At 45.5% G+C, this 20,771-nt stretch overlaps 1 protein-coding gene across 4 annotated transcripts in view; it reads right to left on the reverse strand.

Annotated features, from left to right (window-relative positions):
- Positions 1-1,469: 1,469 nt before the first annotated feature.
- BAZ1A (bromodomain adjacent to zinc finger domain 1A) overlaps positions 1,470-20,771 on the reverse strand; it is a 233,782-nt gene continuing 214,480 nt past the window's right edge. For all 4 annotated transcript variants that reach the window (XM_078784087.1, XM_078784085.1, XM_078784086.1 and 1 more), the window contains 4 exons: positions 15,552-15,763; positions 3,686-3,825; positions 3,497-3,584; positions 1,470-2,445 (listed from right to left, as the gene is read on the reverse strand). In XM_078784087.1, the coding sequence (XP_078640213.1) occupies positions 2,225-2,445; positions 3,497-3,584; positions 3,686-3,825; positions 15,552-15,763 (661 nt within the window). In that variant the 3' untranslated portion in view covers positions 1,470-2,224. The remainder of the gene's footprint in view (positions 2,446-3,496; positions 3,585-3,685; positions 3,826-15,551; positions 15,764-20,771) is intronic.

The following is a 20,771-nucleotide window of genomic DNA, read 5'->3' on the forward strand; positions in this document are numbered from 1 at the left end:
AGGCAGCCTCGTTTATGATGATGAACACACAAGTCTAACTTAGACAAAAACCATGTGTAAGCTTTGTGTGTAGCAAGCTATCCTTGGGAATAAGAAAGCCAGTTTGCAGACAATCAAAGCCCATGGAAGTGGACATACACAGAGCGCAATATACCTGATATGACCTTTCTTGGAAAAGAGGAAGAGGGTGGGCCGGTGGAGCCAACCCCAGGTACGTGGCACGGAGAATCTGATGACCGACCATGCCGTGTCTCTGAGTTCCACTATATCCACGTTGCGCCAAAGGAAGACCTGCAATTAAATTTCACAGGCACTTTGCACACTTACGATAACCACCATCTTTAATGTATGGAAAAAAAATAATAAAAGCACACATTTTAAAGCAAATACTTTCCAAAAAAAAAAGAAGATCAAGTAACGTATTAAATATCTTCATAAAATCAGCTGTTCACCACCATCTATCTTCCCCCATCCAAAACCTTGATCTTTTCTACCCCCGCTAATTCACCCCAGATACACTTTTTTGAGATTCTAACTTCTTTCCTGGAAGTCCTTGCAGTGTCCATATGTTTTATACCTCTGACACCTCCCCCTCCCACATTTCTCTCGATGTCCCTGCTCTCAAATGTTGTGTTTGTGCCTTCCCCCTCTCTCCCCATCTTGTCTACCGCTCCCCTTATTTTGTGTTTTATGTGTCGGTTTGACTTTTTGTGTGATTAATGTTCGCTCTTTCACGAGATCTTGTATACAACAAAAAAAAAAAAAAAAAAAAAGTTTTTTACTTGCAAAATCGAAGATTTTTCAAGTATATTTGTCGGTTGCGGTTGTGGTTCTGTCTGTCTGTTTGTCACCGGCCTACAGGTCACAATTCCAAACCGATCGTCACGAAACTTCACCAAGTTGTATAAGTCGTCCCAATTGAGAAGCCTATTGTTTTTTGGGTAAAAAGGTCAACACAGCCCAAAAGTCACCAACTTTGCAAAATTTGTAAAATCCTTAATTTTCATCCAATTGACTTGAAATTTGAAGATGACTTGCATATCTGGTCACTGAATTCAACCACCAAGTATATTTGAGGTCAACATAGGCCAAGTTTCAAAAATCCTCAATTTTCATCCAATTGACCTGAAAATTGAACAGCATTTGCACATTGAGTCACTAAATAGGGAAACTAAATATTTTTGAGGTCAAAAGGTCAAAGGTCAACTCAAGGTCAACCTTCCAAAATCATCATTTTTCATCTGAAAAATCGTCACTTTTCTTCCTATTCACCCGAGCTTTGATCAGGATTGTCAATTTTAATCTTGATGAAATGGACAATTTGCTGTATCAATGGAATTTTTTTTCTCTTAAGGTGGCGGGGGCGGATTTTGCAAGTATCGTGCTCCGCATGACGTCTTCTTGTTTGTTTGTTGGAGAGTCCCGGGATGAACTGAGAGAAGCTTTGCAGATAAGCAAGACGGAAGAGAAAACAAAACAAAAACCTTTTAATTAGCTCTGAGCAAACATCCACAAGCAGAAAATGGTGACCATTGATGATAACCTGCACATTAAACATGGTGGGGCTTTGCTGACATACCAAACCAAAGTGAAGAAAAGGTCTTCATTAGAAAATAACTTTCAATTCATTGGATGCGTTAATAGTTTACCCTCCTGTATACAGCCAACTTTTCCCCTCCTTCCTCCAACACACCGGCCGGCACAGAGTCTACAATCGCATTCCCATTTCTGAACCCGTCATCTGCATGTGTCCATAAGCAACGAGTACAAAATAAACTCTTTCCTTGGAAGAAAATTTTAACAAAAAATAATAAATAACAACACCACCAACAACAAAAAAAAGAAGAACAGTACATCTTTTGTTTGGTAAAAAGCGCCATTCTGAGAAAATGTGTATGGCTTCAATGTTTCCATATATTTTAGAAAAAGGTAAGCACTGTCCACTCCCTCACCCCCCCCTCTCCCAATCAGCAATCGCACAAAACACACACCTGGTTGATTGGGAAAAAACATTTTCCCCCTAAATATCAGGAATTGTTGGAAGAGTGATTTCATTCCCATACTTAAAATGTACATCGCTTACAACAGATTATTCTACACAGTTAAAACCGTAGTGTGCAACAAGGAGGTCGTGCTGCGATGGCAGGAGCATGGCTTCTGCCTCTGACACAAACGGGGATCTTCAAAGGCTCGGTGAACAGTGCCGAGCGTCTTGGTCATGAGCTCATTGTCGGGAGCACTTCGACTGGGAAGAGGGACAGTCATCATTCGAGATATCCGGCACCGCGGGCGACGATGTGGGAGGACGGCAGAGCAGACCCAGGGGGCTCACACGCTCATGGAAGTAGGTCTGAAGGCGTTTGCCAGCCTGTGCTTCTGCCATTTGCATTGCATTGTATGCAAAGCAGTTCGAGAACATGAGCTCAATATCCCGCACAAACTCGGCTAGAAGGACAGATGGGTAAAAACGCCTTGGTTTAGAGTTGAAGTAATAAGTATCTCGTATTCAAAACTAGAGGTTCCAGGGAACCTGAACTCAACTGGTCTCTATCAATATGGTTAGAATATGCTTAATAGAACCACAAACTATAGAGTTTATATGTGCTAAAGAGGTACAGTAACGTTGAAGGTATCTCATGTTTAAACAGGAAACTAGAAAAAATTGAGTTTTAAGTGAGGCATGAAAAGTAAAACTACAATTACTTTTCTCAGATTTCAGACTTGAATTTATTTAGAAAGACTTGGTCAAACAATATACATGTATGGTATTGAATCAAGATACGTTGAACATTTCAATAGATGTGTTCACCAGGGTTAAAAAAACAAAAAAGACACACAAAAGACACACACACACACACACACACACACACACACACACACACACACACACACACACACACACACACACACACACACACACACACACACACACACACACACACACACACACACACACACACACACACACACACACACACACACACACACACACACACACACACACACACACACACACACACACACACACACACCATCAAATTTGATCAGTCTTTGTGACTTAGAGCTTGGACGTCGTCCAAACTGATGTTTATGGGTCAAGTCATGTCATAGGTCACGACGAGGTCATTTTTCGGACATCGTTAAAACCCATAATATATGTGTTGAGGTTTGTTACATACTGTCTACACACCAAGTTTCAGCCTTCCAGCTACATTAGGAAGTACCAGATTGACAAAAATTTGATTTTTCAATATGGCCGCCCTGCCGCGCCCATTTTGGGGGCGTGCAACGCCCAAATGCAATCCCAAACTAGTTTATGTCTTAAAGATGCTGCATAACAAGTTTCATCACATTTGATCAATATTTGTGACTTTTAGAGCGTAGACGTTGAATTGTTTACAGACGACAGACACTGGGTGTCGACAAAACACTCAGCTGGACATAGTCCAGTTGAGTTAACAAAGCAGTCGCATATATTCATAGGCATTAAACTTACATGCGGACTGATAGTGGCAACTGTTGAGTTTCTCACGAATCATGTTGAGCGCGATGGGCTGTTTAATGATGTCGTAGTAGTCTGGCACCTGAGGATGACACCCAATCAAGATAATATGGATGGACCTGACTTGAGCAAACACATCAATGAAATATTCACAACTACAGATAAATCATCGACTTAGCGTACATGGCTCCTCAGCACAGGGCGAAGAAAGGGCCAGCTGTCTTCATGTCGTACCAGCTCGACGGCAAGCTTTTCACATGTGCTCAGTTCGTGCACACCAGAATGTCTGGTCGAGCTGCGCCGCCAAGTTTCTTCTTTGTCACCTATGGCCGTGTGGGTATGTGGACAAATGACCAAGTGAAAGAACATGCATGTGCGGTTCATGAGTGCTGCAGTTCTGTTTTCTTATTCGCTCTTTATTCTGGCTCCGTCACACCTAGTGTTCAACTTAACAAAGCATATAATCAGCTATTAAAATCATCGTTTTTACACATCATAGAAAAAAGCTCAAGATTATTGAACCGGGTCCTCATAAAAAGACCAATGGTGCCGGAATCCGGAATCGTCTTGCCAAATTCTCAGCTCAACCAATACAAAGTTTGTTATAAGACCAGTGTACGTGCTCAACAGCATACATTTGGCTGACACCATTCGGATCTTTTAGGTAAGTGAAGTAGGATGAAGTTTTTTATTTATAAATGAAGAGATCAAACTAAACACTGTTATAGTTGAAGTAGGTAACCTGCCAGGAATACCTGCAAAAATCATGTCCAAATCAAAATTCACTGGTTACAAAAATTATTCAGCCCCTTTGGTCAGTACTTGGTGGAAGCACCTTTTGCAGCAATGACTGCTATGAATCTATTTGGGTTGGTCTCTACCAGCTTTGCAGTGAGATGGTGAAATATTTGCCCATTATTAACGTGAAAGTTGCTCTCGTTCTGCCAAGTTTGATGGGGATTGTCGATGGACTACAATCTTCAAGTCTCGCCATAAATGCTCAAATGTGTTCAAGTCAGGACTTGGACTTGACCACTCAAGAATAATCATTTTATTCTTATTCAGCAACTTCAGTGTGGCTATAGCTTTGTGCTTTGGATCATTGTCCTGCTGAAATGTGAATCGCCTACCTAGTTTCAGAATCATGGCTAGCTCAACAAGCAGGTTTTCATCAAAGATTCTCCTGTATTTTGCACCATCCAATATCCCTTCTATCCTGACAAGCTTGCCAGTCCTTGCTGATGAAAAGCAGCACCATAACATGATGCTGCCACCACCATGTTTGACAGTAAGGATGCTGTTGACCGGATGATGTGTGGTGTAAGGCTTGCTCTCGACATAACACTTTGAATTTAGATCAAAAAGTTCAATCTTTGTCTGGTCTGAACACAAAACTTCACTCCACAAGCCTGCAGTATCATGAGGATACTTTTTCGCAAACTCCATACAAGCTTTTAGATGTGTCTTTTTCAGAAATGGCTTCTTTCTTGCCACCTGTCCGTAGACGCCAGCTTTATTTCGGGAACGGGATATTGTTGATTGATGAACACCAACCCCCATCACAGACATAGAACCTTGCAGATCTTTCAATGTGAATAATTTTTGTGTTTGCAAGAATTAGGGAAATTATTCGTTCGCAGCATATTATGTAATGAGAAAATTTTCCATTTTCAAATGCAGCGTTTCAGGTGAATATGTAAAACCAATCACAGTTGTGTTACATACAGATTGTAGATCATCAGACAATGAATGGACAGGCTTAGCCATCTTCTTCATGTCTGGATAGATGGACTTTGACATGTTCAAATGAAACGTGTGGCAAATTGTTTGCTTCGATTGCAGAAAATTTTAATGACTCAGTACCAGTTTGTATCTGTTTAAAGACTTACTTTTCTTAAAGTCAGTTCCTTGGATATACAACTAACGACCCATGTGGACTGAGAGTTGAAAATATCACACAAGTTTATTTATAGGAAGCTATTCTGAGAGCATCCAGGATTACAGAGCTTCCAGGGCGCTGGACGGCCCTTGGACTCCAGCTTTATTGCCGACCACCTCTCGATGCTCAGCATAGTCTATTTTATTTTCCAAATAAAGACTACTTAAATTCCTGGATCTAACTCTGACTTTAGTACACTGCGAACCGCAGCATCAATCACACTGCATAGGTGTTACAAGCCTTGTATTGGCCAATCTCTAGTTCACCGTCCCTTGTGGAAAGGAATCAATCCACGGATGTGTTTCTGGCTCTGTGGCTGTCATTAGTGTGTCATTGTTTCCCCCCCAGGAGATGAATTGGTAGGCCGTCCCATAAGGGAGTATGTACAACTAGTATTCGGGAGGTACCCTGTGTTAGTTAGTGCTGGTGAGACACAAGGTGTTCATGGCCAACACTCCACTTAAATGTATAATAAAATAAATATATATTTATTGTTGTTGATCATTGAATGAATGAATGAACGAATGAATGATCGTTTTAAGGCCATTTTCCCCGCTAGAGCGGGGGTTAGCCTTGCGGGCCCCATGACAATTATGGTTCCCTGTTTGAGGCAATGTTTTTATGGCCGGATGCCCTTCCTGACGCCAACCCTTGGTCGCGCTCTTACTATGCGCAGGGATACGGTGTACCTATTCTAAATCGGGGTACACACCGTGATCATTCATCCCAGCAAACTGGTACTCAATTTGCCGACCTTGGAAGGATGACAGGCTGAGTCAACCCCCCTGGCGTTAATTCAGCGATCGACCGGGATTCAAACCCAGGATCCTAGGATCCCAAGCCGGCACCCTAACCGCTAAGCCAACACCAGGCTAATTGTTGTTGATCATTATTAAATTAAATTCTTCTTTAATTAAATTAAATTTAAAATTAAATTAAATCCTTCTTCTTAAATCTTCTGTTAATCACAAAAGGCTGCTGAGGCAATTTTATTAGCTGGAAGTTGCAGTCCTGGATGGGTTGCCAATATGACACAGGATACTCGACTGGTTTATCCCCAGCAAGCCGGTACTTATTTTGCCGACCTCGGAAGGATGACAGGCAAAGTTGACAGGACCCAAGATCCTATTCAACCACCTTAACCGTTAAAGTACCATTGCCGAGGCTGCCAAGGCTTTTAGTGTTCATATACATATTGTTATGTCTGGGGTAAAGCAAAATCTAGACCTAGGTAGATCTGTATAGGTAGGTATTCGACTGTCGTGATAGGGACTCTGCATGTAATAAGTTCTTTATGTTTAGGCGTTTGTCGGGATAAGATGTATAATTGTGGATCTACCAGGAGATTCGTGTGATAGTTAGATAGGGATTAAAAGATAACGCCCCTGTGAGTCTCACCTGGTCATCAAAACCTTGTCCATTATGGCACTGCAAACCACATAAACACTTAGTTAGGTCCCTAGCGCAACATTAAATAATTCCTTTCCCTGACAATGACTTCGGAACAAACGCACAGGAAACCAGGCCAAAAACACCGCCTCAATCGGCCGCCACCATTTACACCTCCGCAAGGCCTACCATCCTTGGATAGCACATGCTATGAAGAAGAAGCAGGAGTAGAGAGACCGGCAGTGATGTAGAGGGCGTGACCTGGATGAGCCGGCGAGTCGTGGGAGGCTCTTATTGGCAGAGCAGTGCGCCAATGTGACGTGATCGGCCGGAGATATCATCGAGGGTCGGACGCCATTTTCGGCAGTGCAGGACAGTTGAGTGGAGTCCGGAGTGAGAGCTGAACCGAGTGCAGTTGAGTGAGGAAGTCGTGTCGAGTGCAGTGCAGTGCAGTTCGGAGGTGCGCTGAACTAAGTTCAGTCCCGGTGTGAGTTCGGCCCAGTTCAGTTCGGAAGAGTCTGGAGAAAGCGAACTCGGATTTGAACCATAGCGTGCAGTCGCACCTGCGCTCTCTCCCCCTTTTCGCCATTCCTCTTGGTTCTGGAGTTTGTGCTCGCGTTGGAGATCGACGACGCGTGGTGCTTTTGGTGTGTGGTGCTCGGCCTTGTGGGACTTGGAGCGAGGGACCTCGTGGTGTGCGATCGGGCCGGAAGGAGCGGTGTTGGGCGGCAGCCACAAAGACGACGAAAGACCAGATAAGCCCGCATCCGCGTACATTTTGAACGACGTGACGTGTTCTTTTCGTAATTCATCTCCCTCGTTTTGTGTTTGATATCAGTCGTGTGGGGACGTCCCGATTTAGGATATTAGATTTACCGGCGCGTGTTTTTTTCCTGTCTTGCTTTTATTTAATAAATCCTTATATTATTTTCTGTATATATCTGAACGCAGTTTTCCTGCGTGTTTGATTTTCATAGCTAAGACTGCGGGGTTCTCGTCGTTTCCCTCCATCCTGCGCGCTTTGATTGGAATCCGCTATTGAGTTTTCGCCTCGGGAGTTTAAAGCCTCGTAATCAGCCTCCGCAACTGATGATAATCGCAGTTGCGTGACATTTGGTGTCAGGAGTGTAGGATTCGAACCTGCCGGACAATTTTTTTGTCCGTGGCGAGACATCGACACAGTCGGTCGTACATTGCGCCCGACGTTCGAACACAAATTTTTTATAGGCGAGGCGGAGACATTTAATAATCAATTGGGCATACTGAGCACGATATCGTGTCTTTGTTAAATTTAAATTGTGTTTCTGGAATTAAAATAAATACGCGCGCGGGAAACAATCTTCCGGAAGGCGGATGTCGGAGATTGATGAAATGGAGGTACGCAGCGAGGCCTCCGTCAGCGTAGGGAGTGAGGCGGAAATAGGGGGATTTGAATTAGAGGAGAGTCTTGGAACCTCCCCCGTCCTGAGTACCAACTTACCCCCCTCCCCTACCGGGGAGTCGGGAGCAGTAGGAGCAGCCCTGACAACCGACCAGATGTTGGGTCAATTGCTAAGAAAAATGGAACAAATGATGGAAAAGAACAGTGAGCGAATGGGAAAGCAGATGGGAGACATGAACGCACAGGGTGAGCGAAACCTTGCAGAAATTCGGGGAATAAATGATAAAATTGGAGGGTTGGAAAATAAAATGGATGCTCAAGAGTAATAAAATTGAAGGGATGGGAAATCAAATTGGGGGATTGAGTAAAGAGATGGGAGAAATGGAAAGCAAAATGGAGTCGCAGGGGAATGAATGTAGGGAAGGAATGAAGGGAATTAGTGACAGTTTGAAGGAACAAACGAGTAAATTTAAGGAAGGACGAACGAATGGTGCCGCCGGGGCACAGGAGAAGCCAAAGGTGGCAGGAATTCAATCTGAAAGGGGGGAAGACAAATTGGGATTTGCACCGAGAATGGCAATTGTGGCAAGTGTACAGGTGAGCGGGGAATGTCCACAGGTAGATGGAGAGACTGCAGGTGTACAGGTAGATGGGGAATGTGTACAGGTGGATGGGGAATGTCCACAGTTGGATGGGGAATGTGTACAGGTAGATGGGGAATGCCTGCAGGTAAACGTGGAGTGTCCACAAGTGAGCGGGGAGTGCCCACAGGTGAATGGGGAAGGAAATTTGGAATGTGAGAGTTGTAATGGGGAATGTTTCCCACATTCTGGCCTGGTTGTTTATCGGGACCGTGTGGATGTCACAACACCTCAACAGGGGGATGAATTGGAATTGGTGCAGCACCAGGGCGGTGGTGCGGAGCAAGAGGGGGTAGAGTTTTTGGGGGTCCGTGCAATGGAGCCGGACCGGGTATTTATTGGGGATAATGATGAAGACCTGGCGGGGCCAGAAATGATTTGTAATGATGATGATGATGAGGATGATTTGATTCAGTGGCTGGGGATTTGGGATAGACCCATGGAGGTAGAGCTTGTTCAGGCCCAAAGGAGTCTGGGGGATGAGGTGAGTCGGTCCGAGGAGGTGGTTGTGGTGACCGTGGGCACCCTCACTGTGCACAACAATTGGGAACAGGAGGCTCCGAAATTGGACAACCAGTTGGGGGAGTGTGTTGACTCCGGGCTGGATTCGGACATTGGAGAATCGGGAGATCGAGCCTCTGATGATTTGGTCCCCATAGGGAATTTGGACCAGCTGCAGGGAGGGGCAGAACAACTTGTGATAGGAGTTGTTACCTGCAGCTGCGGTTTGGGATGGGAAATCAAAATTTCTAAAAGAAAATTTGAAATTAAATTAAAATGGGAAATTGATTTGGGGCAGCCATGGTTGGGATTGGTCCCCGGGCTGCGGGATTTAGACATGGAGAGGTCATGGGGGATGGCCTCGGAGAAAAGTTGCCCCTTTGTAAATTTGGGGATGCCAGCCAGCTGGGGGGCTATGCTGGCGAGATTTGGATGTGGGGTCCAGCCTTGGGTGTCGAGGTACGACCTGGGCCCCACGGGGGGTCTGGCGGAGTGTGGCGTCCCTTGTCCGTCGGGGCGCCGTCCGAGCTAGTGTCGCGGGCCGGCAGTGCCACCGGATCCTGGTGGGGGTTAAGACCTCCAAGGGGGGTCCGAGGTGGTCTCTGAAGCTTGGGTTGGCATTTATTGAGGACCACTAGGGGGAGGTGTTTTGGGTCGCGGTTTGGTGGTGGCACCACGGACGGCCAGCTTGGGCTTGATGTAGTGACCACCCGGGCATGCGACCTGGCACCCTCTCCCTGAGACTTCTGGACAACCAGCATGTGGTGACCTGGCATGGTGGTTGGTCTATGGACGTGGGTCGAACCGAATGGACAGGAATGAGACAGCCTGCCGGACAACCATTGGGGCATCTGTGGAACATGAGGGTGAGAGTGACCTTCCACAGATGCTCCGTTATTATTTATGGACTCTCGGGTTGGGAAGAGAGCCATGGGGTTGATGAATCGGGAGATGTGTAGCGAGCCGAGCATATGGGCCATGCTCGGCTGGCATGTGTATGGCAAAGCATCTTTCTTTGGTGAGGTTAGTAAAATGTGACGAATGTTGGGCATGGGTAATCTGTGGATTAGATGCAAATTTAAGGGTGAATTTTGTGAAGAGAAATGGTGGACACTGTTTAGTGACGCCATTATTGATCCAGGTGTGTTAGACCAAAGTGTTGGAGGCTGTGATGAAATTAATAGGGTAGCAATACACAGCTTTCAACTGGTTGCGGGGGCAACAGTGCTGATATTTGGGACGCGGGGTTATGGGGATGTAGTGTAGTTGAGGGTCAACGTGGTGCTGTGCGTGTCCGAGGGGTGTGGACCATGTCTTCTGGGTGAGTCTCCTGGTGGAGCATGGCTGTCGACTGGACCTTGGTGTGGTCAAGTGTGGGTGAGCACTGGGGGGGCTGCAGTTCTGTGGTCGGACTGGGGGATGATGTGCAGGTGCAGGGGACGTGGCTGTAGGGATGCCACGCACTGCGACCGTGCCCCCCAGGGCCGAGGTTGTGTGTGTAGTCGGACTCGGGGATGATGGGGAGGTGCAGGGGACGTGGCTGTAGGGATGCCACGCACTGCCACCGTGCCCCCAGGGCCGAGGTTGTGTGTGCGGTAGTGTGTGCTGTGGCAGCAAGTGCTCACCACATTGGCCAGCTGGGGCTGGTGCAGCTGTGTTCCTCGCAGGGGGGCCAAAGGATGGATGGTGGGTCGCACCCTTGTGGACACTCATGGGCCGTGTTGGCGTTTTGACTGCTCACCTTGTCCCAATGACCCTTGCACGGTAGAGGTGCAGAGCTGTCCTGGCCACAGGTAGTTGTGTAGTGATGATCACCGTTGGATGCGGATCCACATACCTGCCAGTATAGTGGGGACAAAAGAGAAATTTGAAAGTATTTGGTAGGCCCGATGTGAAATTTTGGGATTGTGAAGGGTGGATTGCGCTTTGGACCTGACCAACTGGTAATTACCTGCACTTGAGGTGAGTGTTAGAGATGTACTGTCCCAGGCTCCAGGACTTGCTTGTGGAAATTTTGAGGGACATGTAATTTGGAGTTGGGAGGTGGGTGAGAGTGATGACATGGTTGGTGAGGGGTTGGAATGGGGGCCACACAGTGTCTTGTGGGTGGTGTATGTTTTTGTGTTGTGGTTATGTGTTTTGATGTGGTCGTGAGAGTGGAAACTGGAGAGGGAGTGATGATTATTGGAGATAATGAGGGGTGATTATTGTGCTTTTGGAAATGTGTAATGGTTTAAATGTGAACTGGGGGATTTCACATGTAGCAGGCCATGGCAAGCCTTGTAACACCTTTTACACAATCTATGGAATTGTGCTGAGTTGTGTGGAGAATTGAATGGCAGCAGGGGAGGAAGTGTGTTTTGGGGTCTTGTGGGTGGGGAAGGTGAGTGTCCGCAGGTATGCATCAAGCTTTGAGGAGCGATGCCTGCGGCCACCCTCTGCAGCAATTACCCCTGGCAGCCGGTGGTAACTGGAAATTGGATATCGTCGGTGGAGGGTCCGGTTGGGCGCCGCGGGGTGAGGAAGTCCCCCGGTGACCCGTGTTGCTGCGCGGAAGCAGGAGGCAAGGGAGCATGGTGTGTGTGGAGACCCTCACCGGCGAGGTAAAGGCGGAAAGGGGCTGTTGGGTTGTCACGGGGCCAAGAGGTAAAGGGGGGGGAATGAACTTGTAAGTCTGTTGACTTGTTTTTGGGACTGTGGGCACCACAGCCTGAAGCGCTCCCACCATCTTTTTGTACGGTACCTCACCGCTGCCTAGTTGAGGAATGCACACATGATATGACATCAATGCCATGGTCCCGCAGGGTGGGTGTATTGAAATAAGTGCTTTGTTGACATTTGAAATGCGGTAGTGAGGAGTCTTGGAATGAGAATGAGTGGTTAAGGGGTTTGTGTTGTACGAATGTGGGCGAAATCTACCGAGCCATGTCACTCACCTGTAACATCTTTTCTTTTTTTTTTCTTTTTTTGTATACAGAGTCGAGGCTCGTGAAAGAGCTAACATTTATCAAACAAACAAATCAAACAAACAAGCAAACAAAGTATATAAAAAGGGGAGCGGTCGACAAGATGGGGAGAGAAGGGGAGGAAGCACACAAACACAACATTTGAGAGCAGGGACATCCAGAGATGTTTAGGAGGGAGAGGGCCTGGGGGGAGGCAGGATAGGTATAAAACGCAAGGACACCAAGGACTTCCAGGAAAGAAGACAAAAGTCACCTCAAAAAAGTGGATTTGGGGTGAAATCAGCGGGGGTAGAAAAGATCAAGGTTTTGGATTGGGGAAGATAAGAGATGGTGGTGAACAGCCGTTTTAAAGACCTGGAGGGAGGAGTGGGATTGAAGAGAGTGAGGGAGTTTGTTCCAGAGGCGGGAGAAAAGAGGAATGAAGGAGTGAAGGTGAGCAGGGCCAGTGGAAATCTGGACAGGGCCCGTGGAAATTTAGGGGGGTGCATTGGGGATGGCCCCGCAGGTAAGGTTGTGTCTTGTGGCATCCACCGGGGGACGCAGTCTGTAGACAGGGGTATGTACAAAGGGTAGAGTTTTGGAATTTTTCTGGTTAAGGTTAAGTTTTGTGGTTACGTTAGTTTTGAGTGTTGTTTGTTTCCTCCCTCCGCAGGAACAATGAAGAAAATGTACATACTTGCATGGTTAAGGGGTTTAGCATGTTAAGGAAGTGTAGGTAGGTAGTCCGACTCACTTCCCACAGCCCTTCCCGATTTATTTCATAGGTTAATTAAGTGTGTGACAGTAAGTGTTAAGGCTGGAATGGTAGCGCCTGCAGTGAACCTTGGGGGGGGGGGGGGGGGGGGGTAAACGGTTCCGGGGGGGGAAGGGGGGGTGTGGGGGGGGGGGGGAGGGGGACTGTGTTATTTCTGGGGGTAAAGCAAAATCTAGAGCTAGGTAGATCTGTATAGGTAGGTATTCGACTGTCATGATAGGGACTCTACATGTAATAAGTTCTTTATGTTTAGGCGTTTGTCGGGATAAGATGTATAATTGTGGATCTACCAGGAGATTCGTGTGATTGTTAGATAGTGATTAAAAGATAACGTCCCTGTGAGTCTCACCTGGTCATCAAAACCTTGTCCATTGTGGCACTGCAAACCACATAAACACTTAGTTAGGTCCCTAGCGCAACATTAAATAATTCCTTTCCCTGACAATGACTTCGGAACAAACGGACAGGAAACCAGGCCAAAAACACCGCCACAATCGGCCGCCACCATTTACACCTCCGCAAGGCCTACCAACCTCGGATAGCACGTGCTATGAAGAAGAAGCAGGAGTAGAGAGACCGGCAGTGACGCAGAGGGCGTGACCTGGATGAGCCGGCGAGTCATGGGAGGCTCTTATTGGCAGAGCAGTGCGCCAATGTGACGTGATCGGCCAGAGATATCATCGAGGGTCGGATGCCATTTTCGGCAGTGCAGGACAGTTGAGTGGAGTCCGGAGTGAGAGCTGAACCGAGTGCAGTTGAGTGAGGGAGTCGAGTCGAGTCGAGTGCAGTGCAGTTCGGAGGTGCGCTGAACTAAGTTCAGTCCCGGTGTGAGTTCAGCCCAGTTCAGTTCGGAAGAGTCTGGAGAAAGCGAACTTGGATTTTGAACCATAGCGTGCAGTCGCACCTGCGCTCTCTCTCCCCCTTTTCGCCATTCCTCTTGGTTCTGGAGTTTGTGCTCGCGTTGGAGATTGACGGCGCGTGGTGCTTTTGGTGCGTGGTGCTCGGCCTTGTGGGACTTGGAGCGAGGGACCTCGTGGTGTGCGATCGGGCCGGAAGGAGCGGTGTTGGACGGCAGCCACAAAGACGACGAAAGACCAGATAAGCCCGCATCCACGTACATTTTGAACGACGTGACGTGTTCTTTTCGTAATTCATCTCCCTCGTTTTGTGTTTGATATCAGTCGTGTGGGGACGTCCCGATTTAGGATATTAGATTTACCGGCGCGTGTTTTTTTCCTGCCTTGCTTTTATTTAATAAATCCTTATATTATTTTCTGTATATATCTGAACGCAGTTTTCCTGGGTGTTTGATTTTCATAGCTAAGACTGCGGGGTTCTCGTCGTTTCCCTCCATCCTGCGCGCTTTGATTGGAATCCGCTATCGAGTTTTCGCCTCGGGAGTTTAAAGCCTCATAATCAGCCTCCGCAACTCTGATGATAATCGCAGTTGCGTGACAATATGAACCCTGCGCATCGTAAGAGCGTGACCAAGGGTTGGCGTCAGGAAGGGCATCCGGCCATAAAAACATTGCCTCAAACAGGGAACCATGATTGTCATGGGGCCCGCAAGGCTAACCCCCGCTCTAGCGGGGAAAATGGCCTTAAAACGATCATTCATTCATACATATATATATGAACACTAAAACGCCAATCACGTCTTTCACCATAATTGGAGGAACAACCAATCAGCTCCCAGCTCATAATTTATTCCAGCTGAGACATTTAATATATTATTAAATCAACACTTGGTCTTTCTAGTCAAAGAAGGCAGCATAAAGCAACCAAAAAAGCAACACAAGGCAAGCCTTTCACTGTTTCAAACACTGTCTGAGTTTCTCCACAGATGCAAGCATTTATAAATAGCACGTGTCTGAAAACCCCAACGCTGGGCACCATTATCAGCCGTTGTACCAATCTCAACGTTTATTGGCGGATCATCAGCGACAGCGCAGAAAGAACGCATACTACCGCGTCTGCCAATCATGTACCATGTTTCGATTGCGGTAAACATATAAATAATGAAATCCCAATGACTTCTAAATGGATGAACAACCAATCGGCTCTCACCGAATCAATCATTCCAGCTGCAAGTAGGATGAAATTATGTAAATAGGCTTCAGGCTGTCAGCAATGGGATTTGTCTACTTGGTCGAGAAAGGATTTTGCTTTGTAGCAACTGCTTTCCTGCAAGCCTCGATACAAGATGTGCTGGAGAGCAAATTAGAATACTGTCCAAAGGTGAAATAACATGTTAAACAGAAGAGAATACACAGTGGCTGAAGAAATCACAATTGATGTCACATAAGAGTGGACCCATTCCTCACCACGTAATGTGACAATGTCGAGCAGATATTATCTTTGCCCCTCATTCAGCAGCGATGGTGACATTAAGTGTCATTATCCACAGTTATCAAAAACATTTGTTCAGTAAGAAGTGTATAACATAAAGATGACAAAGAAATAGTCACATCATCACACCTTTCCTTCGATGCCGTTTCTCCAGAGAATCATCACTTAATATGGAGTTGGGCTCTTTAGACCTCTTCTTCTCCTTGATTGGTTTACACTGCAAAGCTTTCCTGCCAGAGCCGGGAGGCCGGCCACGCCGTACCTTTCCTTCCATTGGTGAACTGGGTAGAACTTGCTCAGCTGGAGAATGACACTGCCTTTTAATTTGCTGCAAATGCGGTCTAGTGGATTAAAGGAGAAACAAAGACGAGTTTGCAAGGTTATATTACTTTAAAGTATGTGGCACAACATTTTCTATCACATAGGTTTACAACTTTGGTCATTCTATAGACAAGTTCTACAAATTATTCATGTGGGGAGTGCTTTTGAAGGTAAATGTCTGTAGTTTTACAAAATGTTGGCAGCATAGTCCAGAGGTAAGCACACTCGCCACTCTGAACTATGTAGTCTGGGTTTGAATTTCAACCCACCTATAAACTATCATCCTGGTGTTTCACATGCAGGGCAAGGCAGCAACGTGTGTGCTATATACTGGGCCTCCCGTCTGCAGACATTAGGTGCACGTTACAGATCCCAGAGTGCCATTACCAAAGAGTAGGCAAGCTATTGCCAGCACTCTGAACAAATTACAAATTCCATAGCCGCAACTCCCAGCAAATTATGCTACCTCCAGCCATGTGCTACATATGAAAGAAAAATAAAATGTGGTTGATTTATAAAGGAAAGAGTAAGGCATACATTAATCGTAATTTAACGTTATAACACCCTGAAATCGGAGGTAGAAGAAAATCCACAATATAAATGGAATAACAACTACCCTGAACTTTGTAGTTTGATCTTAGGTACATCATACCAATATGGGGTTTTAAAAAAAAAGTTGTAAATAAAGGTTTCTTGGCTCTCCCTTTTTTGTGTCATTACAAAAGTTTTTGGAGTTACTTTTGCTGTGTACATCCGACACCAAAAAAGACCAGTTTTTCACTCTCCCCGTTTAACACATCACGAAACGTCACTGCCAAACTGCAAAGCTCAATCTTATTGTTATACCAGGTGTGCCAAAAAAACCCAAACCCTCAGTTTTATTTATTGTACTGTACTGTATATCTTTTACCTCCGCCACCGAGGTTGTGTTTTCACCCCTGTCTGATTGTCTTTGAACAGGATACAGTATCTCAAAAAGTTGTGGAGGGATTCAGACGAAATTTGGTGGAGAAGTTGGTAATGTGACAAGGGCGACATTATTAGATTTTAGTGAAGATGTGGATACGGATTATAAAATTTTGAAAATGATTCTTCACCACTGAGAGATAGGGGAAAACGATACATAGCACAATATCTCAAAAGGTTGTGAACGAGTTACGACAAAACTATGTGGATGAGTTGGTTAGGTGACAAGAACAAGCCGATGTGATTTTGGTTCAGGTCCGAATCCAGATCCGGCCTATCAGTGGGATACACAACATAAACTGTTCAACCTCATGGGGGTATGCAATCTACCGAGTGCCAATCCAGTTTGCAATCTATTTTCTCTTTTATTATATCATAGATAACTAGCGGAGCCTACCTGTCGCTTCGATGATGGGCCAATTAGTTGTCCTGTTTGCCAAAATAAATGTACCCGTACAAAGAGTGATTTAACCTCAGCGTTGCCCAGGTAAAAAAGGGAATTGTAATGCCCTCTGCCACCACCAGCATGTGGTGTTACATGGTACACATTTACATCGAGAGTCTATGCCCCTCTACCCCTGACCACCTTCCCCTTCCACCCCTCACGTGAGGCCATGGCCACAACAGAGTTGTATTTGACAGAAGAGCGAGAGCGAGAGCGAGGTGTAGGGAGAGCGAGAGCGAGAGCGAGGTGGAGAGGAAGAGGGGGAGGGAGAGGGAGAGGGAGAGGGAGGGAGAGAGAGAGAGAGAGAGAGAGAGAGAGAGGTAGCGAGAGAGGGAGAGATAGAGAGGTAGAGAGAGAGAGATAGAGAGAGGTAGAGAGGCAGAGAGAGGTAGAGAGAGATTTTGGCCTTTTATAGGAATAGATGATAGCCGAGGTCCTGTGGGAAACGATGCCCTTGACAATTGAGGAAAATGCCTTTTCTGTGGAATCGTCTATCAAAACGCAATCCTTCGTCCAACCTCAAGAGTTCAAGAAAGAGTTTGTCCAAAGAGTTGAAGTTATTCGGATATGATATGCACAGAGAGCATATCATATCCGAATGAGCCCCATGCACAGAGAGCATATTCAAATGGGGAAAGACATTTTGAGAGCAAGGAACTGTGCACAACTGAAACTCAAAATAAACAGACAGACCAACTCATTCTGGACACCCTGCACTGAGAAATCATGAGGTCATTGAGAGGGTCCAACAGTTGGTCGGAAACAGTCCAGAAAAGTCGATTCGTCAGGGCAGACAAGAACTTGTAAGCCACCGTGTCAAGTCTCAGGAGGATTCTACACGATGACATAAAACTTCATCCATAAGGAATAGAAGTCACACAAAGTCACTGACCCTGGCAATAGCAAGTGTCTTGAAATGGCTTGGTGGTTTGTGGAGAAGATTGAGGAGGGGCCTGATGTTGTCAACATTTGATTTTCCGACGTGGCTCATTTTTTGCTTAATGGCCAAATCAACTCTCGGAACAATGTCTACTGGGGGCACAGTAGTACCGCCCGATGGAGTTCTCCAAAACACTTATATTCAATCAAGTGCACGGCCTGGTGTGCAATGAGCAAGCATGGCATCATTAGACCGTTCTGGTTCGAAGACGAGGACGGTAATACCATGACAATAAACTCTGAGCACCACATTAAAGTGCTGGATGGGTTATCGGTTGTTCTTGGTCACAGGAGAAGCTTCGAAGAGAAGAACAAATGTTTCAGCAGCATGGAGCAACCCCTCACACTGCAAATGAGTCCTGTGAATGGGTGACAAGCCACTTTGGGTGAGAGTGATTGGCCGATGGTTAAGTGTCGAGTGGTCTCCACATTCCCCTGATCTGAGCCCACTTGATTTTGTTTTTAATCGTTGGGGACATCTCAAAGACGATGTGTACAAGGATAATCCCAGAAGCATCTTTGAGCTGAAACAAACAGTTACAGATAAAGTTAGGCCCATCCCACTTGCCAAATGTCAGCACGAAATTAACAACTTCACCCATCGTGTTCAAATCTGTAATCAGCGCAGAGGTGGACATTTGGCGCATCTGATCGACCGAGTGCCAAACTAAAATCTTACAAGTTACTGTTCTGATACTTGGTACACCAGCGTCCTGGCTGTGGTTGTTGTTTGTGTGCTCCTTCCTCATACTTAATATAGTTTACTATTGCTTCAACAACTATTAGTATATATTATTTTGTGTCCACCAAGCTATATTATGAATGGTTCCTGCTGGAAATGCTACATTATCGCTACATTAAGGTGCAAGCACTGCTAAAAGGCACCATTGTAATCGAACAAACAAGACGTTTTACAACTTTGAAATTTTTGTTCCAAGTAAATTTATTATTAGCTTTCCAGCAGTAACATTTTTATTATTCTTCAACAGCAATAAACCATTGAGGACTCAGAAGCAAGCAGCAGAGCATCAGAAAAAGAACATAAGAGCAAACTTTGTGTTGGCGACTGGTTGGTACTAAGATACGATGGGAGAGAATTTCCTTCAGGAACTACTGATTTTCGCCAAAGTGAATGTGATGCACATAATTCCTTTCATATAATGAGCTGCAAAGGGCTGCCGAGGCAGTTTCATTGGCTAAGGAGTACATCCTGGATGGGTCGCCAATCCAACGCAGGATACTCCAATGGATTATTACCCCAGTAAGCTGGTACACATTTTTCCGACCTCGGAAGGACGACAGGCTGAGTCAACCCACCTGATGTCATTTCAACAGCACAACAGTTCAAACTCAAGACCCGAAGACCGTGGTTCTTAACCTGGGTTCGACCGAACCCCAGGGGTTCAGTGAGCCAGTCTCAGGGTTTCGGCGGAGGTCCTCCAAAACGCATTGCAATTTGTTTTTATTTTTATTTTTTTAGTTTTGTATGAATTTTGAATCGATGTGTAATTACGCTTATTATTAATATTATTATTATTTTGCTATGTATGTTACAAACGAATGGAAATGTTATTTGTAATTGTATTCCAATTCCCATTGAGGGTGGCCCTTGCCAAAACAAAACCACACATTTCCCAGATCGCCTCCCGAAAAGAAGAACAGAAAACGCATTAAGATGTAATTCTTCTTAATTTTTTTTGTCAAATTTGAGGGGTTCCGCGAGTGTTCGGTGGGTTTCGTTGGGGTTCGGCGCCTTTAATAAGGTTAAGAACTACTGCCCTAAGATCTTAAGCCTTAACCGTTAAGCCAACACCAGGCATGTGATGCACCGATCGGGAAGAAATTTGAAGTGCCCTTAACCTGCAGATCATATTTTGTACTAAAGAAAGGATGTGGCAAAGAAGACCGATGGCACTATTGCAGTGGGAACAACAACACAACAACATGCATTTTAAAGGCCATTTTCCCTGCTAGAGCGGGGGTTAGCCTTAGCAGTGGGAAAGCAGTAGTTAGCAGTGGGAAAAAGTAGGCAAACCACTTTTCCCTTTCTGTAGACCTTTGCCATTTTTCATTTTTCATCAAAGTTTCATTTTTGCTTTAATCTTTTTAAACATGCTCAAATTTATGTTTACAGCCTCAGATATCAGTATATTATATGATTACATTCACTTTTGAACTACAGTGAGTCGCCAATTTACGTCGAGTCTATTTTGTGTCATTTCGATAGAAATGAAACAAGTCTCTGATAGAACTTCGTTAACACATTATGGGACAATAGCCGATTTAAGGCATGCAAGTCCTATATGTCACTCGAAAATGTTAAGTACAGTGTACTTCCGGTCGTCCAATACCCAGAGTACATATTTTTGTGAATAAACTATGTAAATAAATGCCTTTGTGTACTTTGTTCTCCCTCCACGTTTACTTATTAAATACTCACATTAAGTCTCTTGGTCTCTGAGCGATTTTAGTTGCCCACATCGCAAACAGCTTTAGTTATTAACCGTCCATTAAAGTACAGATTTGGTTTGGGACTAAAAGCGTTCGCACGGAAGGCACCCCACGTCCAGCACATTCGAAGCACCATTTGGGTGCCGAGGGTGATAGTGGGGCAACTTAGCATAACAATTGTGCATTTTGTGAGGAAAGCACCAAATTTGGCACACTAGTAGACTATC

Source organism: Myxine glutinosa, chromosome 9 (assembly GCF_964187855.1).
Source record: "Myxine glutinosa chromosome 9, kmMyxGlut1.1, whole genome shotgun sequence".
NCBI classification, from domain to species: Eukaryota; Metazoa; Chordata; class Myxini; order Myxiniformes; family Myxinidae; genus Myxine; species Myxine glutinosa.